Source organism: Ixodes scapularis, unplaced genomic scaffold (genome assembly GCF_016920785.2).
Source record: "Ixodes scapularis isolate PalLabHiFi unplaced genomic scaffold, ASM1692078v2 PGA_scaffold0__279_contigs__length_252992795, whole genome shotgun sequence".
Classification (NCBI taxonomy): domain Eukaryota; kingdom Metazoa; phylum Arthropoda; class Arachnida; order Ixodida; family Ixodidae; genus Ixodes; species Ixodes scapularis.
The window spans coordinates 164,318,908-164,343,139 of NW_024609835.1; the positions used below are offsets into that span (position 1 = coordinate 164,318,908).

The following is a 24,232-nucleotide window of genomic DNA, read 5'->3' on the forward strand; positions in this document are numbered from 1 at the left end:
TGGCTCATGAGGCAGCATCGCGTTGAACATAATCGTCACTTTCGGTCATGCACCAGCTGGAAGGGTATCGCTCCGGTGGTCTCTTACACTGCCGTGTTATAGGTAAATGTGATGTAGGGTAACAGCTTGTCCCACGTCTTGTGCTCCAAGTCGACGTACATGAAGATCATGTCGGCGATGGTCTTGCTTAGCTGTTTCGTCAGCCCGTTTGTCTGCAGATGGTACGCCGTCGTTCGACAATGACTGGTCTGGCTGAGCTAGGATCTCTTGAGTTAGCTGTGCCAAAAACAAAGACCCTCGGTCTGTAATCAGTATTTTAGGGGCACCGTGCCTGAGGACAACGGATTCAATGAAGAACTTGGAAAGCTCCACTGCAGTTCAGGACGGAAGGGCTTTGGTGTCGGCATACCGTCTGAGATAATCGGCCGCGACGATGATCCACCGGCTTTCTTGCATCAATGGTGGAAACTGTCCAATTAAATCCATTTCAATCTGCTGCAACGGTGTGGTCCGAAACACACCTGGCTTGAGAAGTCCCGCTGTCTTGGTCGGCAGCTTCTTGCACCATTAACTCTCATGGCACGATCAAACATAGATATGGACAGTCTTCAAGAGCTTGGGCCAGTAGGATCTCTCGCAAATCCTGGCGAGTGTCCTACTGTATCCAAGGTGCCCAGCTGTAGGATCATCATGGCAGGCTAGGAAAATGTCTTCACCAAGACCACCGGGAATCACCAATCACCGCGCTGAGTTGCTGGTGCCGAAGTTTTCTTTATAAAGTATGCCTTGTACCAGTACACAGGTTAGCAGTATTCTAGAGAAGATACTTGGGACTGCACCTCCTCAGTCCTCCAAATGCTCGATCAGCTCGCGGAGTTGAGGGTTGCCCCGCTGGAGTGCTGCCATGTCACTCATGTTGACGGCTCCGATGAAAACCTCGTCGCTGTCGTCAGCAGTGCTAGCGGGAGTTAATTTGACGGGACCTCGAGAGATACAGTCGGCGTTACACTGCTTCACGACAGTCATGTCGAACTCTTGAAATCGGAGACTCCAGCAAGCAAGGCGTCCTCACGGGTGTTTAATATTGGTGAGCCACCAGAGCGAATGGTGGTCTGTGAAGACTTAGGATGGGCCCCCGTACAGGTACAGGCAGAACTTGGTTATCGCCCAGAAGACGGCAAGGCATTCCTTCTTGGTCGTCGAGTAATTGCTCTTGGCCTTTGAAAGTGTACGACTGGCGTAGGCAATTACTCGTTCTGTGCTCTCCTGCAGTTGGATCAGCACCCCTCCTCTTACTCGCCTCCGTGTAAATTTTGGTCTCTGCAAACCGGTTGAAATCGGAGGAGTCTAAAGTCTTTGCTTCAGCTCGTCGAAGGACTGTTGCTCCTTTTTTGTACACCCAAAACTTTACAGCGTCTTTTGTCAGAACTGTCAGCAGCGTGTACAACTTTGCGAAATCTTGAATAAACCGCCTATAGTATGAACAAAGTCTGAGAAATCTTCGCATGACCTTCTTGTCGGACGGCGGAGAAAACCCTGTCACAATGTGCGCCTTCGTGGGGTAAGGGCAAACACCTTCGTTGCTCACAAAGTTACTTAGGAACTTGAGTTTGCCGTAGGCGAAATGACAGTTTGATGGCTCAAGTGTGCCCCGCGGTTTTGATGGCTTGAAGCACGGCCCGAAGGTGTCTGCGATGTTCGTCAAAATCCCGTGAAATTATGACGGCGTCATCGAAGTAGACGAGGCGGCTCTGCCATTTCAGACCTGCTAGAATGGTGTCCATGACACGCTGGAAGGTGGATGGTGCTGTAGAAAGTCCGAAAGGAATCACTTTGAACTTGTACAGTCTGTCGCGCGTGACAAAGGCAGTTTTCTCGTGGTCACATTCGTCGACTTCAACCTGCCAATAGCCACTCTTCAGATCCATCGACAAAAAATATCGGGAGTGGCGCAGCCAGTCCAACATGTCGTCAATGCGAAGAAGCGGATACCCATCTTTTTTGGTCACGGCGTTCAGTCGACGGTAGTCCACGCAGAACCTTAGAGTTCCGTCCTTCTTTACAAGCACAAGTGGAGAGGCCCATAAACAGCCCGAGGGTTGGATGATGTCGTCGTCGAGCATTTCCTGAACTTGCTGTTGAGAAAGCTGTCTCTCTTTCAAAGAGACTTGGTATGGCGACTGGTGAACAGGGATGGCGCCATCGTCAATGCGGTGCTTCGCTACCGTCGTTTGTCAGACCCCTGAGGACGAGGCAAAGCGCTCGCTGAATTCCCCCAAGAAGCTCAAGGCTGTTGTTCACTAGCAGGAAGCTTCAGGTCGATGTCAATTTGCAAGGGCGGCGTTTTCTGGTGCTGTGATGAAGTAGGCTCTTTTGAAAGGGCAGCGACTGCAGCTGTGTCATAAAGCTTGTCGATGTGGCCCACGGTGATACCTTTCGTAAGGTGCTGCGGCTCTTTACAAGAGCCGCAACATGAAGGAAGATGAAACGACAAACAGTGCCGGGAATCGAACCCGAGACACCAGCATGTGAGCCAAAAGTGCTGTGCCGCAGCCAAAGAGAGGGAAGATAAAAAAGACACACGAGACAAGCACCCATGATGCTGTCCTCAAGAAAGCCTTGACTGTGCTTAAAACATAAAAACATGCTTGTATAATGCACATTTGTGTGAAAATGGTCCATGTAGCGGAAAAGAATTGCATTTCTAAAGATGACAATGACTAAAATAGCCTATCACTGTTGCAGCGGTTGTGCAGCCAGCGACATTGAGGGGTGTAAATGTTTCTAGCCCAAGCGGTGACAGATACTGCCCCCTACTAAAGGTTTAGCCACTTCCATTTATCCAGCTGCAAAGGAGCTGTGGGAGAACGTAGAAGGTTCATGTTGCTGGTGTTACAACGTCAAATTGCTGAAAAAAATTACCCGCATCTCAAGCGGGAATCACTAGGACATTCTCAGCCGAGGTGCTTGGGATCAGGGACAACTGTCTCTCCCTCGAAGATTGTGTCGCCTCCTCACCGACAGAGACATGCACCTACAAGAGAGTCAGGTGGCTCACTTTGCATTTGACTCAAGCCCGTTACAAGTCCGTGGCATCTCTGTTTCGACCCCCTGTGACAACTCTACCACCACCATTCGTCCCATTTTCTCCGGCTCATTTGGCCTCTCCGGCCACGACCTCTGGGGGCTAGTGGCAAGAGCAAGACAGGGCCCCACCTATGCCGCAGTTGCAGGCCAGGACTCTCTAATGTTCGCCCAGGTTCTAGAATGTGTCAATGGCTGGAGTAGCACAGCCAGTTTGTTCGCTCCCGTGGCATGATTTTGACTGGCACTGCAGTGTAAAAATCTGTCGTCGTTCGCTCCACAATAAAAGATATTGTGACTGGATGGGCTAGGTGAAAAGGATGATCCATGTAGCTTCAAAGCAGGAGCAACGGTCACCAACGCAAGGGCGCATGGCAAGTATGGTCTCGAAGCACGCTGTTGGCCCACCTGCAGTCCATGCCTTGGGGAAGGCGAGAGGAAACAAGGGTTTCTCGAAGCAGTCGGTATGCGAGCATGTTGCAAGGGGAGAGGAGGGGGGGGGTGGAACGGAACTTGAATATACCCGCGGTTAAAAGCCCACATTTGGGCGCCCTATGTGGGGCTGTTACAAAAGAGTGACACCCAGTCTGTGGCCATGAGGGGATCTGGAAGAAAGTTAATTGCTGCGCTTCCCGGAGCCTTACCGTGCTTTGCGGTCGGCGTGCACTTCAAATTAAACATTTGCCTCCCTGTTACGCTGTCACCATTGGCATGAAGACCTGAAGAGACAAAGGAAGGGAAGATAGTAAGGAAAAGTAGAGCTAAGAGTTTAGACAAAACGTTGAAACGCATAATTTTTGACGGACGAATGTCGTCGGAAGGCTGCCATCGATGATTACATCTAATTGAATACACACCTGTTGGTACGGGCGCCTCTTCCGTCAGCACATCAATCAAAGTGTCCTCTTCCTGAACCGAAGACCTCGTTTTGGACGCTAGCCGTTTTCCCGCTGGAAACAGGAAAACATTCGGTTAGAAATGATGTCGCGTTGGGCATTGCTGTGAGTGGTAACACTTTTGTTGGTGCATACTGTAGTTCTCGTATGAATCTCGTACAGGACCTTTTCATGGTAGCGTAGCACGAGGGCCGAACAAAGTTAGTTGGAAATAAACGTCACTTTGATAAATATTGTTTGGGACGAGACAATATATTTTACCTCCTTTTTTGGGGCTCCTGGCCTCCGACAGGTTGTAGACGTGCTCGAAGACATCGTCGTTTCCAACGAAGCGAACCTCAACGACTTCGTCAAGCGCGGGAGACGCCATGTTTTGTTTACAAGGCGTGATGTCCTCGGTGATGCTACGCCGCAACGTTACACCTGCGTGTGGAGCCAGGTGGAGTCGTCAACCTAGCGTTTCTGTTTATACTCAACTGTTTTATCTTTTAAGTTAAAAACGAAAGACATGACTTAATAAAGTCAAATACTTAAATGATTGTAATCTTTTTACTCCGGTCTTCTACACGTCTCCTATCGTCTGAAAATCCGGCTTATGAAGATCCGGCTAATCATCGGTTTTCAAAATGGCTGCGCGCTATCTGAAATATCTGGCCTCAACTTCGCTCAAATTTAGTCCGATCAAATTTCGCCCGACTATGTCAACCACTCGATGCCTGTCTGAGCAGTCTTTTCAGGTTGAACATGACGAAGCCAACAGAGAATTCTTCATCAAACTTGGAAACGGTAACACTATTCAGTGGCTCTCGGTAGCTGCAACTGTATGCAGCGCTGATATTCGGAACCTCTCTCATTCACATTGCAGACAAGGCTGTCCTTCAGTACGAAGTCCTCAATCCAAAAACCCTGGACTTAGTTCACACCGAAGTTCCGGAAGCACTTCGAGGAAAAGGCATTGCAAAGCATTTGGCCAAGGTACCCTGACAAACCCTCAGCCGACGTTCTTCATCAGGCGTTGTCTTCACTCACTGAAAGTCGCGGGCATTGGGCGTAAATTCAGGAAGATTGCGTAGGATTCAGGAGAAAGTCGAAATATCTTTCTTTTCTTTTGTGTGTGTTTCCTTTGGAGGCATTTTTTTTTTCCTTTTTGCAACATCCTCACTAGAAAGAATGCTCTCAATTCGTCCCAGTCTAGTTTTATAATGATTAAAACGACACTGAAAATGGTCAGGCGAAAAAACGTTCCCGAGACTATTGACCCCTAGGGCCAACGAAAAAAGAAGAAAACGGGGCAGCGGCCTCAACAACAGCTAAATATTTATAGGAGAAAAGCAGCATCGAATCTTATCTGCTGCAATACACATTTACCTTTATCAAACATTGTTCCAGCTTCCCTGTGGCAGACTGCAACTCCTAGAGTGTGTCTCTCAAAAATCTATCTGGTTGAAGTGTCATTCCACACATGTGCCTATTGTTCTTGCAAGCGCTAAATACGAATCCAAACGTGCCAACTTATGGAACGAAGTAGGCATGGGGTGAGTGCCATTATCGTTGATATTGATGGTTTTAGAATCCATAATTTTGCCAGTGTCGGGAATATGACTGCGGTACATAGGGACACGCTGGAAAGGTTCTGGAATTTATGACCTGCCGTAGTTACGCCCGTTAGTCAACCATTTTGCATGGGGACTTCTAATTACGGTGCCCAAGCAATCTCTTCCTCTAGGGTCCGTATTCTTTCGTCAAAACACATTTCGTGTGGACATGTTTCGTTGACACTATTTCTCATGGAATCTCCCTTTGCGGACAACTGCTGGTGTAATGTTTCGTCGACCACATGTTTTCTCATACGGCGGACTGGACCACTTTCTTCGTTTCGTTCGCTGGAAGTATACCAAAACTATAGTGGACCACCCGGGCAGTGCCGATAGAACTAAAACATATCTCGGAGCCCTAGTCCTAGACATCCAAGCAGACCCCACTATGCGCGATTGCCCCGGCAAGACTTGCTGGAACCCCGGAGGGTACGGTAAGCGAGGCTACCGTCGGGACTTCAGTGGCCGAGGCAATGTGCATGGAAAGAGGCTGTCAACGAAACATTAAAGTACCAGGAATGTGTCAATGAAACGAAGGCAGGCACCTTTTGATGAAAGAAACTGTTCAGGGAATGTCGCAGTGTCAGCGAAACTATGTGTCGACGAAACGTCGTTTGACGACCCGGTAGTCACCACTTCATCTCTATTTGCAGGCGGCTTTCAACTTCGTGGCAGCAAACAGTTTTCAAGCTAGGGTCACCTGTCCGTACGTCAACAAATATGTCAATGAGGAAGGAGATTCCGAGTTCCGGGCATTTGTCGTGAAATGAGACGGCTGTCAGTCGGCGTCTTATAGAAAAGTTCTTAGAAGTCGGTAGAAGCCATTAGAGGTTGGAGACTAAGGCCATTTGATTTAGCTTCGCTTTGCCTACCAGACCCACTTTAATTTCACGAAACTTTGAGGAATGACTTGTTTGCCCCATTTTCAACTTTGGAACTCTGCAGTTTACAAGTTGTATTCTGTTTGAAGCAAAAAAGCTTGACTTTTGTATCTAGAGATAGAGACTGTGTACAGGCAGACTTTCTTGGAGGAGCAAACATGGTTTTACCCAATTTTGAGGAAGCTCATTGAAGGTGCTCATACTTAGAAAATATATTCGTATGGAGAAGTGCAGAAATCGAAACTAAATCGAACGGGCAAAAGCTACCCGTTCCCAGATCTCCAAGAAAAATGCATTCTTTTCAAGGTGAATCCCCAAGTTCTTAATAATGCAACATATCTGAAACTGCTCGCTGGAAGCGCCGTTATGCTTCCCAGTTTAGCCTGTTATCATGTTCTACCGTTGCTTTGCAGGCAGCTTTCGACTATGTTGTTAGTAAAGACCTGCAAGTGAGGCTCACTTGCACCTACCTGATCAAATACTGCCACGAAGCCCGGAACCCGGAGTATACAAAACACGTCGTACAGTGACCTCTCCAACAGTGCAGTGGTATGTTGCCAAGACTAGACGCCATTGTGTCGTGCGCAGTTTTATCTTTTGGAGCCTACTCGAGCCCGTGACACTGAGGTGCAATAAACTTTTTGTGTCGCAACTCGCTGACTGTCCAACTGCAATCTTGAAATCACAGGGGTTCCCCAAATTGCTAGCACCAAAATTTTTCTGGTCTGCTACAGCTCTCCCAACTCGAGCGTGTTCTTCCAGTTTAGGCACCCAAAGGTCATTGAAGTGAATTTGCAGTTTGCATTTGACAACTACTATTTGTCGGGTGCATCGTTCGAGAGGTGCCGACAAAGTCGTGTCCAAGAGAGGCTTGACAACATAGAAATAAATAAAAGCCGTGTACAACTCCCTGTAACGCCAAATTAGAGCGCAGCTCTTGAGGAGGAGGAGGGGAAGGTACGGAGAGGGGGCTATGCCCCTCCACCTCTCCTGCTCGCCCCCCATTTAGGGGAAAATTTTCTGCTAGATTATCGGGGAACTTTTATCGCTAAATTTGGCGGGGAATATTTTCCGCTGAATTTAGCGGGGGAAATTTTCCGCTAGATTTAGCGGAGAAAATTTTTCCGCTAAATATAGCTGGGAAACTGTCCGTTAAATTTAGCGGGGAAAATTTTCCGCTAAATTTAGCGGCCAAATTTACCCATCATGCACCACGTGGTTATGCCGACGCCACTCAAGCCGGAAACGGACACTTAAGAGCTGCGCTCTAAAACATGGAAACAGGTTCAGCGGGAACAACAACGACAACGCACAATGCCTTGCAGTTAAAAGCTGCAGCGATTGCGCAGTCGAGTTGTACAGATCAAGAAGGGTATAGTTTGGGGGCAGTCGTATGCGTGACTGAACAGGAAATGTAGAAATTGCTTTACCATCTCCCAACGTCGTACGGATGAATGTGACCACCTTCAAAAACATACTGTAAAAGACCCAATTTTTTGAAGGACCGAGTAATTTTCACAAAATTCACGACTTTTGCAAGAAAAATTGGTCTTGCAAATATATTGCTCCACGGTAACATATATATAAAATATTTCTCCAAATTACGAAATCTTTTATGTGTTAAATATTCTCGAAAACTACACTTTCCAAATATTGCTAAATGTCGAGCCCACGAAAATAAAAGTTAGTTAACAATATCAACACTTGACAATCCTCTAACGTCAGTTTCCACGCTTCTTAGCCCGTGGAGTTTGTTGTGGTGAGAATGGGTCGTGACTGGATATCTTGAAGATTGCCCTCCACGGATACAAGATGAATTCCAAACTAATAATGCAGGCTACGGTAACCTTTGAGCAAAGTGCTACCCTGAGTTGCTATGCCTCCTGGACGGAGACTGGTTATCCCACTGTTTGGCGACAGGATTACCCCCAGAGTCTACCATCTGCTGGAGGTCAAAAACATCCCATCAAGTGAATGGGTTTGAATGCGCTGTCCCTTAGCAAAAGACAGCATAATAAAGGCATACTTGATATACTTCTAGTCTGCTATTAGGAAGATGAAGGCGTGTTCACACTTTTGCGACCTCTTAGAACTGGGTGTTTTGAAACCGCTTACGAGGACACACTGGCACCATCTATTGGGTAGCAGTACAAGCTTGGCGGTCCGGCATATTTTCTATTTCTCTCGCGAATTATCCTCTCTTTCTTGGCTCGAAAAAATTTTGTCAACGTTATAAACAAACCTTCCTCATAGGTGTTACGCACATTTGACCCCGGAAATCCCACAAAACCTTCATTCTTGTGAAACTCAGTTCCAGGGTCACATCATAGATGGCGCTAGCGTGCCAGTGTGCTCTCTCGTCCTAAGAAATTTTAAGAGGTTTCAACAGGTCTCGTCTCTCTCGGTCGTACTCGTTCGCAAGAGTGTGAATGGGCCTTAACCAAATCATAGTAAAAGCACAAGTACTTTGTCCTCCGAAAGCCCCAGAGCTGTAATCAGTGTATACCGGCCAAGTTTACTTGAAGTGCGCATACTTGGAAGTGTTCCCCCTCCTCCAGCCCCCAAGAACAAGTTTTTTCGTTTAACAAAAAAACAAACTTTTTTTTAAGTGTTTTCTTTTTTTGTGAAATGGCAATTGTCTTTATTTGTGACGTTAGAACCGTCTTCAACATTAAACCTGTCTGTAACCTTGCATCTCTTTGCACACCCCGAGCAAAATTCCCACAAATCGGCCCCTAGTATAGAAAGTATATTTTAATTGCAGTGCACACTCCAAGGATAATGTAATTGTGGAAATGGTATTATTCAAAATTATGGATACCATGTACTCCAAGCAGTGTAAACGACTTAACTTTTGCGAGGACCTCATTTTTGCTACTTGAGAAAATATTTATCGCGTGAATATATCGCTTTATGGTGAGGAATACTTTGCATATCACTCCAAATCGCCAAGTTTTGTGCCTGCAAAATATTCCCGAATCCCAGACTTAGCTTGCAAAATATTGAACCTAAGAGAATAAAGTCGTTTACAGTGGCTCCAAAGCAGCTTGAAAGTGTACATACAGCATCCATTTTGGGCGTGCCGAAGGCGTACAGCATCCATTCCGAGAGTCTTCTGTGGTAGCGCACGCACAGTTCGTACCAGAGGGCCCAACCATACCGTATCGGATGTGCGAAAATGGTTCCATAAAACTCTCTAGTAGTTCGAGTGGGGACACCGGTCGGTAGACAGCAATAACTGTGACCGATGCATCCGTGCGTGCAAATATCTGTTTTCACGAGTTGCGACTCGTGTCGCTTTTATTACGGTTTTTCAGGAGCCAAAACATTTTCGCAAGTATTTCAGAAGTTAATCCTTTGGGAATGCAGCCCTGTATGCCATTTACGTGTGAGCGCAGCGCAATAGTTAAAAAAGTTATGGGATTTCAGCATCCCTGCCGAACACGTGCGCTCGTGCAGTGCAGGCATCGTTCAAGTCAGTATGACATGCTCATACTGGTAGCTTCAGATTTGCTTGCAGTCTCGCACGTAAAGCAAAACGGCCATAGGTGTGTGTGCGGCTGCCAAGCGCATGTCGACGGCGAGCTTCTACAGTTCTTTTGCAACGTGCAATCCGAGGAGAATTCCCGACTTGACCCAGACTGAAAGCCACGTTAGACCTGCCATAAAATGCCGAAGAAGGACCCATCCCGCTTCCACTGAAAACTGGGTTAATCTAGACATGGGCACTTGTCCAGTCAAATCGGGCACTTGACGTTTAATATGGAGTGGACACTTCCACGGTATTTTACGGTTATATATTTTCTATCATTTTCTAATACAGAATATGTTAAAAGCTAACGATGTAAAAAAAGTGACACAAAAAATAACAAAAAAATGACAGATGTGAGAATGTGACATGGAAGTGACGTGCAGGGCTCCCTCTCAAGTGGCGCCTTACTCCCATTGGTTGGCATAAGTGATCATGTTACCATAGTGATAGCCAATGGCATTCTACTCTGAAGTCCCAGCAAGATTTTCAGTACATTAACAACTGCGCCAACAGTTACCGATTCTGTTAGGTATGACATCTTAATTTTATTTGAAGAACCAGAGTAGCTGACACTAATTCTGTAGCTGTCAAAATTTTTTATGTTTTATTTTTAATGAAGTGGGGCTCACTCTCTTCCCGACAAACGCACAGGCACAAGCTCGCTTCTTTGAGAAGAGCTTTGGCTGCCAAGAACATGAGCCATCTTGCGATTGTTGCCGACGCTCATGAAGACAAGAAAAATTTAACTGTTTTTAAATTTTTTGAGGCAATCTTTTGACAAAAAAAAAAAACAGCCAGGAATTGCGAACAATACAGTGGAATCCACTTATAACGATACCGCATATAATGATGTACTGCTTATAACGATCAGTTATTAGAGTTTCTAGACTAGAGACGATCAGTTTCTAGTCCAGATACAACAATAATCGGTTATAACGATTGAATTTTCGGTTTTTCTCATCATCATTATAAGTGGATTGCATTGTATAAACACTATTATGTGCTAATTTCACAGTAAAAACATGTTTTGCTGCCAAAGGTTCAAAAATTTTCATCAGTGTCTCTCTCGGAGATCTTTGCAGTCAAGCAATCCCACGTTTCTTTCAGGCATCTCTAATGTTGTACAATGGTGCTTGTTGGACGAGTTGGTGCTGAAGCTAAGAACATGGTAGCGCTTTTTGACATGGACGAGAGGGGCGAAGAGGACAACACAATGCGCTAACTTCAACTGTTTATTATGCAGAAAAACACGGCTATAAATACTCTGCGCCATCGCATCACTTAACCATTACTGTGCCCTGCCGCTTTTTGAAAGAACTGGGTCTCTTTGTCCACCAGATCAATTGAAGCCATGCCGACGCGGCAATCCCTGTACGTAACTTTTGATCAGGTCTGCCTCTGTGATTTCCAGTACCGTTTTATCCTTGTGTCTACTGAGTTGAACTCGGGTTTGCAACCACAGTCATGACAGTGTCGACAAATGTCTGTCCACTTGCCCACTCACGTTTTGGTTGTGTTCGCGTAATCTATTGTTCACACATTTTCCCGTCTGTCTCACGTATTTCCTGCCACGTCAGCGGGACTTGATAAACTACTCATTCTGCACATGCTACAAACGAGCTGCGATGCTTCTTTAGGCAGCCCATTCAAAACTCATTGAGAGGAATTTTAAATTTAGGCTTTATGAACGGCCTAAGGAAGTCGTGTCAGCATACAATACCTTCAGGTCTGAAGGAACAGTCGGGATGCCCAGTGGCAGCCGGTTTTTCGGAGTCTTTCTTAGCGTCTGCTGCTGAAAGGGTTTTAAAGGAGCTACAAGTAGAGGGCAGTCGCAGATCAAGACACAGCCCGAAAGAAACAAAAAGTGGCAGTTATACCATACATGCTCAGTACCGCACACAATCTTAAGGTAGCAAATCAGGTTAGCACGAAGGTGGTTTTCTTGGCACCAAAAACTCTCCAAGATGTGCAGACAGACAAACCCTTTCCCCAACGCCCGGTAGGCCCTGTAGCATGCGCAGGAGTAGTCTGTCAGATCCCGCTGACGTGTGGCAGGAAATACGTGGGACCAACAGGAAGATGTGTCAGCGATAGATTATGCAAACACAACCAAAAAGTGAGTGGGCACCGGGACGGCCATTTGTCTATGCACTGTCACGACTGTGGATGGAAACCAGAGTTAAGTCGTGCACGATCATCAATAGACACAAAGATAAAACGGTACAAGAAATTGTAGAGGCAGACCCAATAAAATGTTACGGGGATTGCCGCGTCGGCGTGGCTTCGATCAATCTGGCGGACAAAGAGACCCAGTTCTTGCGAACAGCGGCAGGGCAGGGTATTGGTCGAGTGACGCGATGGCGCAGTGTATTTATACCCACGTTTTTCTGCATAATAAACCGTCAAAGTTAGCGTTGTTGCCTCGTTCTCCCCTCTCGTCCGCATCAAAAAGCACCACCACGGTCTCCAATGTTGTAGTTTCAGACACTGCAGTGGACAAAATTTGTGAATTTTAAGACTTGCCAACTTTGAAATGAGGTTTAACGGTCTTCCAAGGTGGCACAAACTCCTTTCCGGGCGTTTTCTAACCCTTTGTAGCTCGCGCGAAGCACATTTGGACGGACGCTCAGAGGGCCGGAAACCGTTCGTCGTGCAAACCATTCCTCATTGTTTAGTGGCGACGATCATATCGAGGCCGCACCTTAAACTCTGGCTAACCCGCAAGGTGGCACGATGGCACATACAGCGCAAGAAAGACGGGGGCAAAGAGCGCCCCGTTTATAAAATAACGTTCACCAGCTTCGCCTCGGGTCGAAGGTCCGTTCAAAATCTACGAGCGACCCGAAAGCGCGGTGCCCCGAACATGTCCCCGACCGGCGCGCCGACCGTGCGGTCCCTCGATTTCTGCCCAATGACGTCGTAAGAGGGTCGCGTCATCGCCAACTGCGATCCCGGCGGCGTCGCAGCGGTGGTGGAGGACGTGGAAGACGCCCATCCTGCCACAGGTTGCTCGCTCTCCGGCTCGACGGGCCACGAAAGATTCGGAAGCCGGGAGTTGGGACGCCGCGATGACGACGACACTCGCGTTCGTCAGTGCTCTTCGCCGGCATTTCTACAACCAACTATCGACGTCGGATGTTCGACGGCGTGACACCTGGGCTTTTGCGATGTCGTTTGTTGCCACTTTGGGACCACTTTTGTCGTACGGATGGTATAGGACACCAAACGCACCGGTCAGACACGCGTTCCAGGCACCATACTGAAAGCACGGTGCCTTCCGAGGCACATTTTTTGTGCTCGATCGATGCACCATGCGAGTAGTTTCGCGCACATGAAGGGTGACAAACGTGCAGCGTTACACGGTTGGCTCCGCTTGACTGGTTTCCGTGGCCCCGAGAGCGAATTGCGGTTGGAAAGGAATGAAAGGTTGATTCTCCCCTTTCCCGATGGCCAGAGACCTGGCTAAATGCAGATTCCCCCCATTCCTCGAGTCTGTGCAGAAGTTTAAAGCTTGGAACAATGCAGAGTTTGTACTCTCAAGAAGACGTGAAGTCTGTACCTTACAGATGCCAGCAAAGAGGAAGTGAAATGTTTTCGGCTCCGGGTGGGTTGATTTTGTGGGTCTACCTCTATAATGAGATGAAGTACAACGCTATTGCTTTTCCATGCCGTACTGTTGCACCAGGTGTATCCGGGAAAAGCCAAGAGAAACACGTGCGACACTCGCATCTGAATATTATTAAAACCTCGCGGCGTCAAGCAGTTTTGATCGTGCAGATGTATCTCAAATTGAAGAGCCGAGCATAAAGCATATACTTTGACATGTTTATTGCCTTGCAGAGACACTAAAATACACTTACAATGACTTATTTTTTCTCAGTGTACTTGGCCAAAGCACATTTATAACAATTGCGCAACAAGTCTTCAATCCGCGCAACCATGTATATTGCAAAACAGCTTTTTTTTTTTCTTCTAATATAACAGGCTGTTCCTTCTGAAGCTAAGTATACAACGCAGTTCGTTGCAAATCAAAACAAGCAGCAGCGAAAACAGACCTCAAACTTCCAAGCACGCGAGATTGCCTGCAGGAAATTGCACAGCGCGACACCCGTTTTGTCTTCTACCCGTGAGGGACGAAATTTCGTGCCCCGTGCTCAGATCGGATTGGCGCGAAACCTGAAAGGACCCGTATTATTCGTGAGGTCGCCGCAGAAAAACAAAAAAGCACTGCTGAAAAAATGTAAAAGATTCACGAAAATAATAACAGAAAAGCACATTTCCCCGAGTGTCATCTTGGATGACATAATGCACTGGATGCAGCAAAAACGTGACAATAAAATTGCAAATATCTCCCAGAGTTCTCGTAGAAGGAGAAAATTAAGTAACGAACAAAAGAACATCCTCCAACAAACGAAAAAATAGGACACGCAAATTTTTCTTTTTTACTCGCACGCTTTAGCTTTTGATAACAAAACAAGAAAGAGCCTACTAGAAAAAAACTTCCTAGAAGACGACAATACCATCCACTATTGCCTTTCCCTGGCAGTCAGAATCTGGAAAAGAAAAAACATCTCTAGAAAATAAAGAAAATTATTGTTTCACTGCACTCAATCCACCAAACAAAGTAACTCTAACAAGATGAGGAAAAAAAAAGACAAAGCAAAATAGTGCACAACATGTTTACTACCCTAAGCTCCCTGCCATTGCCTGAGAAGCAAATGAAATAACAAGAGGTATATTCAAAAGAAAGGCTCTTCTTTTTTCGTGCCTTCACAAAACCCAAAAACAGCCCTCGTCTACACGCGCAAACTCACAACAAAAACGCTTCCCGTAGTCATCCGTCTGGAATGTCACCCTAGCGTTCGGCATCTCGACGCATGCCCGCAAAGTCGCGAACGAGATGCTTCTCATTCCAGTTTTTTTTTTGTTTTGTTTTTCTTTTCTCCTTGTGTGAGTGTTGTGTGTCAAAATGTCCGTCTGTGTGGAGACCCGTTATGAATATCACTTTTCGAACAAGCCGAGGTGGCAACAGCGACGACGAAGGCGCACTTCACCACTGCATTCTTCGAAGTTTGAAAGCCGCTTCTTCTCCGAGAGCACACACACCCCACTTCGCGGCGCACACTATCCCTGCCGCAAAAGCGAACAAACCTTAAAGCATTGTCCGGCGCGTTCATAACGACCTCAGGGTGGAGAGTCGAGACTCCGGATGGCCGAAAATGGCGCTCCAACGGACGCACTCCGGGGGAAGAAGGTCGCCGAGAGTTGCCCGAGGTCACCGGGTAACAACTCCGACGCCACCGGGTGCGCGGTTGCCGGCTGCACGTCCAAGGGCGACAGCCTCCCATTTCTGCTCTTAAACTTGCGATCGTTGTTGTTGGCCTCGGCGCAGACGGGCCGCGACGTTCGTTCGTCGTATTGCACGTTGGATTTCGACAAGTCCTGCGCGTCGGAGCCAGCGCAGCAGTCGAAGGCGTGGCCGTCGAGAAGGGACCGGGAATCGAAGCCGCGGCCGCACACATGGCACGCGTTCTGTCGCCGCGTTAGGTGCTCTCGCGTGCCCTCGTGGCGAGACAGGTCCAAGCTCGTTGCGGCGTAGTGGCCGCAGGTGTGGCACGCGTGCTGAAGGACTCCTGCGAGAAACATGAGGGTGTGTGTTCACGAGCTTTGCTTAGAATTTATGTGGGCGGCGTTGGGGATGTCGACTGACAAAGCGGCGAGCGAGCGCTCGTCAGGAAGGCTAAAGAGAAGCCTGTGCGGCGCATTGCTGGCATCAACTGTTTGCCTCAACTGGGTAGCTGTAAGTAGAGCAGAATGTCTAAACTCTGACACAGTAAGAACATAAAAGATGTTAAACTTTTTTTTTTTTTAATTTTCTATTATATTTTTTGTATAAGATATGAAAAGGCTCGGTGTACCTCAAAAGAAGATACCTGGGCAACGTTTTGTTTTCCGCTACTTGCTTATCAACATCGATGCAGCGAAGAAAAGGCAGGTCTCGCGCACTATTACCTAAGGAATAAAACACGCCAGAAGCGAACAGGGCAGGGGAATACACACAAAGTGATTTTGCTGTTATTTTTAGCTTCAATTCAACTATTTATAATTTGGCCCGATGTCCTGGCACCCTGGTCTTTGTGGCTTCCTTCAAAATGTTACGGGAACACCCAAGACAATTTCGCAACATTACTGAAAAAACACGTGGCTCATATTCCATCGTAATATACAGTCAAACCCGATTACAACAAACTCTGGTATGGCGCATTAACCCGCATGTCGAACATGCGTGCAAAATCTATAGCATAACAAACTACACATTGGATATATCAAATTTCCAGTGCCTACAACCACCAGCAAACATGCAAGTTCTGGTACTTCTGGCATTCTGCTTCCTTGCAATGCGGACGGAAGTTCCTCCCTACCCAGCACAAAGCCTCCGCTTAGTTACACTTAGTCACACAGTAACGCCGTAGCACCCAACGGGGTCTCAAATTTCGTAACAACCGCGGCGCTTTTCAGCCAATCAACTCCGTTGTTACCGGTGGTTTTTGAACAGACAGAATTTGGGCGTGCACGCAATCGATGCATTGCAGACCGAGCCTCGCCATCGTAAACTTCATTTCCCTAAGCCTCCTGCAACTTGCCGTTCTGTTCTGCAATCTGGCATAATTCTCGGTTCAAGATGACGATGAAGCAGCAGCAGGTTTCAGACAGAGGACATCATTACTGAATAATACGCCAAAACGACACTGACAAAACGAAGCAAGATCCGGACAGGACATGGCGTAACTTTCAACTCAATAATTTATTTAAGAAAAAGTACAAAATAAAAAAAAAAAAAAAAAACGCCTGCTGGCAAAACACTAAGCTAAAGCCTAAACGCACCCCCTAGGGATCCGGCGTCACCGATTCCGCACTAAGTGAAATTTTTTGTCGGAAATCGCATTTTTTGTGTCGAACGCGGTGAAAAAAATTTTTAAAACATACCCGTCGCTTTTAAGGGGAGACACTGCCCAGAAAAAAAAAATTCTGCAAAAAAATTTGATTTTGAAAAATGACATCTTTACATCCACCAACATCTAGAGAGTATTCCCGAAAAGTTTCATTAATTTTCACTGTATAGTTAATTTTTTATAAATTATTTTCTGTCCACCAAAGCTATAGAAAAGGTAGGGTCTGAAGCACTTTCTAACACATTTTTCTCCGTTTTACTTTTTGGTATAAATTTTATTTTAGTCAATCTATCGTTTGATAATGGGAAAACAGGAAAAGCTCATTCTTCCCTTTTCCTGACTGAAATTTAATAAGGAGTGCGGCTATGGAACTTTTTTGTTACGTTACGGATGTCTTTTGTAAAAAATGTTGACATTTTGTCGAAGGCACAGAAGACCAAAACGTTGACCAATTTTGCAGAAGAGAAAATTTATAGAAATGAATTACTTTATAGAAAAAATGTTCCATAGCCGCACCCTCTAAGCATTCTGCTACATATCTAGCAAATAAAAATCTTTAATATCGCAATAGTTTTCTGACGATAGATTAACTAAACAACGTAGCAGCTTCTATCAGCAACAATGTTGCTGATAGAAGCTACTACTCTTATTTTCTTCTCATTTAACCGTCAGATCTAAAATTTTGTTATACACCCTCTAGCATGACCACCAGCCTACCCTGTAAATTTCATTAATTTTAAGACAAGGGTTCAAAAGTTGACTCCCCTAGGGGGTGTGCCCCCTTAACACATCTAGCAGCATGCTAAGCTAAGCGCCCTCTGCGAATAACGGACAAATTGTCAAAATTTGTTCTAAGTGGGTTTTGCTATAATGAATTATTGTGTATATCAAACGAAACCGGGCATTTTATACAGTTCAATATACAAATGGGTTTGACTAGCACAAGCCTGTCAAAGAAGCTTATGGAATGCTCCCTCCTCAAACAATGAATAAGACATTTCATGAAACCTTGGTGCCCAGGTTCTGCTCTATTGACACACTGAGGCCTGGTTCACACATCTGTGTCGGTTGCATCCAGAGCAACCAAAATGACAGCAACGCCCGTAACGCGGACAACCGCGACTCACGACTGCTCCACGAAGCTACTTTTTGCGTTGCTCGACATGTTGCATACGACGAACGCTTTTTTTGGGGACCTTGTCCTTGCTGTCATTCCAGTAACTCTGAACACAAGCAACGCAACTGTCTGAACCAGGCTTTACACATTTACAAATGTCCGTTCTGGCAAGAGCTAACCATCCCAGCCTAAAAGAAAACATAATGCATGCACTCTAAAACACGCAGGTTATTGGTTGGATGGCAATCCCATTTGGTCTGCAAAAGCAAACTTTTTTTTTTTAGAAACCACCACAAAAGAAACAAATTTCTAGCCCGACAATCCCACAGTTAAGAGCACCTATACCACCAGAAACCAACCAAATTTTAGAGATGGGTTCAACCGAAATCGCTAAGATGCTGCTTATGAATTTATAACTGTATACTACATTTGAGGAAGTAGGAAGCCCAGAAAATGTAAGGGGTGAAAGTGAGTTGGGGAAGGTTAAACATGGTGGAAAGTAATTGAGGCTCGACTTGCTTAGAAGACTACACAAAAACATTGAAGTCCTTATGTTTGTATAGTTCCCCTAGATGTTTATTAAAAAAAATGAAAACCGTTTATAATTTCCTGTAACGCCGGTTAGAGCGCAGCTCTTGAGGAGGAGGATGGAAGCGTACTGAGGGGTAGGTGACTCCTTGAGGTCACATGACCTCAGGGGGGTCCTGTGAGGTCACGGGGGTCACGTGACCTTGTGGGAGGAAGATCACGCGACCTCAGGGGGTCACGCGGCCTCAGGGGGTCACGCGGCCTCAGGGGGTCACGCGGCCTCAGGGGGTCACGCGGCCTCAGGGGGTCACGCGGCCTCAGGGGGTCACGCGGCCTCAGGGGGTCACGCGGCCTCAGGGGGTCACGCGGCCTCAGGGGGTCACGCGGCCTCAGGGGGTCACGCGGCCTCAGGGGGTCACGCGGCCTCAGGGGGTCACGCGGCCTCAGGGGGTCACGCGGCCTCAGGGGGTCACGCGGCCTCAGGGGGTCACGTGACTTCAGGAGGGTCACGTGACCTCGGGGGGTCATGTGACCTCGGGGGGGGGGGGGGGGGGGGGGTCACGTGACCTTGCGGTTACGCCGCTCAAGCCGGAAACGGGCCCCTAAGAGCTGCGCTCTAAAATGAAAGCTGTTTACAACTCCCTGTAATGCCGAATTAGAGTGCAGCTCTTGAGGAGGAGGAGGGAAGGGTACTGAGGCAACACCTCTTAGAAAAGAAGGCCATAGCGCTCCGAGCGGGCACGTCACAATGGCGGAGGAAGGAAGGCCATGGCACAACTACGTGAGAAAATGCTGCTGTCGACGCGTATCAGCACATTAATGTTTGTGCGCGTTTATACGACATTAATACACGTTTTAAAAGCGCAGTCTTGTACAATTTATTATATATATAATATAAACGTAATATACAACGCGTTACCAAGGTTGAAAGTACCAAATTTATATTTTTGATTATCCCCGTAACCGCGGGACTAAGCGCAGTCCCGCAGCTCCCTACACTTTTCGAATGAACCGGCTCCGAATTTCCGATGCGACATCTTCCCTCGTACGGGCTCTGATTCTGGTAAATTTACGTTGCGTGTGAGCTGCTGACTGCATGCAAAGGTACACTGAGACATTTCAGAAGGGAAAGGAACCGAAAAAAAAAATCCCTTCATCGCCGCTGGGAGGGAGCGCACACGAGGAAGAGATGGGTCGACAATGTTAAGCGTCTCGTCCCACACTGCTGGTGCTGCTCTCGCGTGTGTGTGTGTGTGTGATTTTGTCCTGCCCATCTTTTTTTTTTTTTTTTCTTTTTTTGTCGTCACTGCAGTCTCGGGAAGATTTTTTTTTGTGTGTGTGTGTGTTCGCTTGATACTACGGCATTTACGTGGATTCGTGAAACAAGTCCTGCTACGGTTTGACCGACGTATGTGGCAACTAGTCAATGATGACACTGGCCGATGACCTCTCTCGACAGAGAGAGACTTCTTGAAGTTTGTGTTAAAATTTTTTTGTGTTTTGTGATGGATCGTGTGGGACGTATGGATACGATCGACAGGTGAGGAACAACTTATTTACGGGCTTTCTTGGTCATGTAAGACGTAAGTAAAGTGCTGCAGTCTATTTTTTTTTTTAATATCGTGGTAGAATGGAGTTTTGTTCTTCGTCATTATCCGTTTGCTACTGCGTCGACATTTATAATTATGCGTGGTAATATTCTAGTTTTTACTGGAAGGTAAATAACAAGTTTGTGTGATTATTGAAAGTGCGTTGTTTGTGCTTATGTGTTTATTTATACTAATGTTATTTTGTTGCCTTTACTGCGTTTATACTAGAATCTTAACTGTATCAAGGTAATAGTATTATTGTACACAGAATAGGTTATATTTTGTTCATAGGCACCTCGAGCCCATAGGGAGAAGTAAATTAGTTGACTGGAAATAGTAAGTTTAGTACCCCTGCCACACGGAAAGGTTAATATATCTTGATTAAATAATACGGGATTTAATCAGCTCGCTGTTTTGAGTGATTATATGAGCGTCGCAAGTTGAATTGGTCAGTCCAATATTTTCATTCCATCGAAATTACATTACTTTTGCCATGAGGCCGGGGTATGATGCAAGAAATCAGTTACTCCATGCGATAACATCGCTTACATGATCGTAAGTGACATTCCTCTAGCCGTGTCCGCGTTGACTACGTCTACCTGATTTTTCAATGTGACCTGTTTTGCTGTGTCTAATCACTGCGTGTCTTGCTAGTTTGTCAAAGTATTTCTGTGTAAAATAAGCATTCCTGCAGCAATAATTGTGTGAATCAATGTTTTCTCTTGTACGCCTTCCTCGTACCATTTCATACCGATCACTTAGCGGTGTAATATTTTGCCCGTGTAATGAAATGTTTTCGAGACCCGTTGCTATGTGCAGCTTTCAATTCAGCTAATAAGACATGCTAATGTGACTAAAAGCACGTTACGACGATCGATCCACGCGCGTTGCCTTCGCTTCGCCGCGCGCCCCCGATGGCCTTCCCTCGCGACGTCACGAGTAGAGCGCTACGGCCTTGTCTTCTAGGAGGTGTTGACTGAGGGGAGGGTATACCCCTCCTCCCCACCTCCTCATCCTGCCTGCTACTCCTCCCTCCGAGCGGCGTCGCTGTCGCCGTCGGCGTAACCGTGAAGTCGCGTGACCCCTCTCAGGACCCGTCAGAAGGGTCCTAAGGGGTGTCACATGACCCCCTTGAGGTCACGTGACCCCCCTCAGAACCCCGCCAGGTCACGGGACCCCCTACGAGGACGTTTCGGCACGGTGCCTAAACGTCGCCGCCGTTACGTTGACGGCAACGCCGCTGAAGATGGAAACGGGCGCCTAAGAGCGGTGCTCTAAAAGAAAACCTCCCCCCAAGTTTTGGGCACTTTTCACAATGTAGAGCACATCAAAGGTGTTGAGACGAAAACCTTGCGTGCAAAATTTTTACTAGGTTGGAATGGAATTTCAGCTTCGAGCAGAAGTCGCGGTCTTACAGAGATGCTGCGAAAGATTCCTACTGTAGTTACTCACTTGGAACAACTGTTACGAAACAAGAGCGAGAAAGGCGCACGTCATGTTTCACAAGCATTCACTACTGGATATTAGGTGTGCAGTAAATGTTAGTGAGGCAATGCATCTGCATGCTTATGGAATGTTACAAGGTGATCAGAAGAAACATTCAAGAAATTGCTGTAGAGCCAAGAAGAATGGGAAAACAAAGAAAAAAAGTCGCTACTAGTATACTCCGTCTCATTGTAACTTGGCAAACGGCAAAGGACACAGTCCTAGTGAGTCGATCGGCGCGTCGGAGGGGGACATGTGACTATGCTCTATCTCCCTAGTTGCAGGCAGTGCTGTCGAAGCCACGGGGGATAGGAGAGAGAGGAAACACGCTTTTGTATGGAACTCTGAGTGACCTGCTGATCTCCGATTAGCCAAGCTGTGGCCCCTCGAGCCAATCGGAGCGCCTCCGTTTCACCGATTAACTCGAGGGGGCCATGGCGTTCGCTCTTTGCCAAATTACAATGAGAAAGTGTGCAAACTTGCCATATTAAGTTAGAAATAAAGCAAGAATGGTGAGGTATACTCACAGTTCACATCAACTTGAAGGAACGATTCCCTGTGGGGAGCGATGGAAGGAAAGAGAGAAAGAGAAAGACAAAAACAAGAGAGGTGGTGAAAAAAATAAATAATGCAGGCAATGAAGATAAAGCAACAGACCATGCAGTAGCAGCAACACTAACAACAAACCTAGATTGCACTATCTTGGCTCAAAAGCTTGGAAATATTTGACACAATTAAAAAGAAACATTCTTTCAGAACCGTCTCCGACGAGGCATTCTTGCAGCGGTGGCTGCTGTTCAAACTGGTTTGTTATATCGAAAGCACTACCCGGTCTATCCCTCGGCATTCTCAAAATAACCGACTCATTGAAAGCATGTGTTAATAATCCTGAATCATTGAAATCAGTTTTAGCTGCTTCCAAATAGTGCTGACCACTTCCATCCTTAGACCCCTTAAAGATGAACTGCTAGGCTGTTCGAATGACCCCCAAGAAATTCATTCTTCCAAAGAGCTATAAATTTGAGGTCAAGATTTCTTGAAGACCTTTAGGCCATCTAGGGCTGCAAAGGTGGTGACAAGCTTGAAATTTGTCATTACCCTGGGGCTCGCAGTATCAAAGGCAGAAAAACAAACAAAATCAGATATTCAGTCTAACACAACCAATCGGTCGTGGGTAATGTCACAGAATTGCAGTCGCCAGTCCGTCTAAATGTGGTCCTGTCTCGCTTAAATTTTCTGTCACTTGAGGCCCCTTTTATCGTTGCGACGTGCCTACTAAGCTAAGTTTCCCAGAGAATGAGGAGCCATGGTAGATGCAGTTGGCAGTTGCATCAACAAAAACCACTCGCATGTTTTTTTTTTTTTTCTTATTCGACAATACAGGTTTGTTAGGCCCAGGTAAGTGTGGACATAATGAAATAAAAAGTGGCACAATTTCAATACAAAATGTGAGCAATAACAAATAAAACATTTTTTGGGCAAGCCTGGAAATTTATTAAGCTTAGAGAAAAAGTTGTCTGGTGATGGGCTGTTAACGTTCTCTTTCGGTAGGCAATTCCATTCAACAATGATTCTTACAAAAAAGGTTTTTAAAAATGTTATTGTTGCTGAGATATGAGTCTTTCATTCTTTGAGAGAACCATCAAATCAAATTTGGGGGTTTTACGTGCCAAACCTACGACGGGCATCTGGCTGCCCCAGCGGAGGACTGAGGATTAATTTCGACCACCTGGGGATCTTTTGACGTGCAACCGAAAGCTTGGTTACACGGCGCCTTCTCCGCAATAAGCCTCCGTCATATTGCAGGCACCTCGGTCGGGATTCGAGCCCGCCACCTGGGGATCCGTAGGCCGGCGCTCTCGCCTCGGGGCCACCGAGGCGGCTTTGAGAGAACCATATCCCAGCACAACGACCAAGTTGTTGTGTCAAAGAAAGGTAAAGTGCTTGTCATTTTTGCGCAACATAATACACAATAAAAATGGTTTACCTTTCGCCGATTAATTACGGCATAACCTAAGTCGTGGTACAAGGCAAAAGCATGACAAATTGCTCCTTGAGTTCCGCCGCGGAAAATACATTCTTAAATACTCCTTTTTCCCTCGCGAGTGTAATGTGTTGCACCACAAGCGTGGCAGCAACTAGTACTCTTGCCGCTCATCTGCTAGTTCAATCAATGACCTTTCTATGTCAATGACTGAGCTACTCGTTTTCTTTCGTTCCTGTGTGTGTTTACTTGGTTCCCAATAGTTTCGCTATTTTGCTCACACAATGCCTCGACCTTCGAGGGTTGGCCGGCAGTATGATCGTAATGAATGACTAGTTCCTTCCATTCATGATTGTACATTGTGGTCAGCACTCGGCAAATGACTCCTCGTTACTTATGCCCGAGACACCGCTGCTATCAATACCGCGTGTCACGGGACTCACGACAAGCCACAGACATGGCAACGTCTCGTTGCCATGTCTGTGGCAACGGGGCAATTTAAAATTAAACAACATCAGCCGAAAGCTTGTGCAAGCCCTGGCTGTGCGACGTAAAATGGATTCGACCGAACAACAGAGCAAAGGCGAG

General features: G+C 46.5%; 3 protein-coding genes across 7 annotated transcripts in view; 1 reads left to right on the forward strand and 2 right to left on the reverse strand.

Moving 5' to 3' along the window:
• The window catches only part of LOC8051441 (origin recognition complex subunit 2), a 41,462-nt gene extending 36,890 nt beyond the window's left edge, over window positions 1-4,572 (reverse strand). Inside the window, exons 1-3 of the mRNA XM_029967748.3 lie at window positions 4,242-4,572; window positions 3,942-4,034; window positions 3,729-3,803 (exon numbers count right to left, since the gene is read on the reverse strand). Coding sequence (XP_029823608.2) covers window positions 3,729-3,803; window positions 3,942-4,034; window positions 4,242-4,350 — 277 coding nt within the window. The 5' untranslated portion in view covers window positions 4,351-4,572. The remainder of the gene's footprint in view (window positions 1-3,728; window positions 3,804-3,941; window positions 4,035-4,241) is intronic.
• On the forward strand, window positions 4,408-7,108 carry LOC8051442 (protein NATD1). 3 transcript variants are annotated; one of them, XM_040219390.3, is made up of 4 exons: window positions 4,408-4,766; window positions 4,846-4,955; window positions 5,370-5,515; window positions 6,870-7,108. In XM_040219390.3, exons 1-4 carry the CDS (start codon window positions 4,607-4,609, stop codon window positions 6,907-6,909), a joined length of 456 nt encoding a protein of 151 aa, XP_040075324.1. In that variant the 5' UTR covers window positions 4,408-4,606; the 3' UTR covers window positions 6,910-7,108. The 3 variants fall into 3 exon arrangements, with proteins under 3 accessions (XP_040075324.1, XP_040075325.1, XP_040075326.1); XM_040219391.3 differs by lacking the exon at window positions 5,370-5,515 and having other exon boundaries at window positions 4,425-4,766; window positions 6,229-7,108; XM_040219392.3 differs by lacking the exon at window positions 5,370-5,515 and having other exon boundaries at window positions 4,426-4,766.
• A 6,684-nt stretch (window positions 7,109-13,792) lies between these two features.
• Window positions 13,793-24,232, reverse strand: part of LOC8051444 (zinc finger protein 865) — a 124,642-nt gene continuing 114,202 nt past the window's right edge. For 2 of the 3 annotated variants that reach the window (XM_029967892.4, XM_029967945.4), the window contains exon 5: window positions 13,793-15,621. In XM_029967892.4, coding sequence (XP_029823752.2) covers window positions 15,173-15,621 — 449 coding nt within the window. In that variant the 3' untranslated portion in view covers window positions 13,793-15,172. Of the gene's footprint in view, window positions 15,622-22,190; window positions 22,217-24,232 lie in introns of those variants that run through there. The other variant, XM_042290270.1, reaches the window with a different exon arrangement.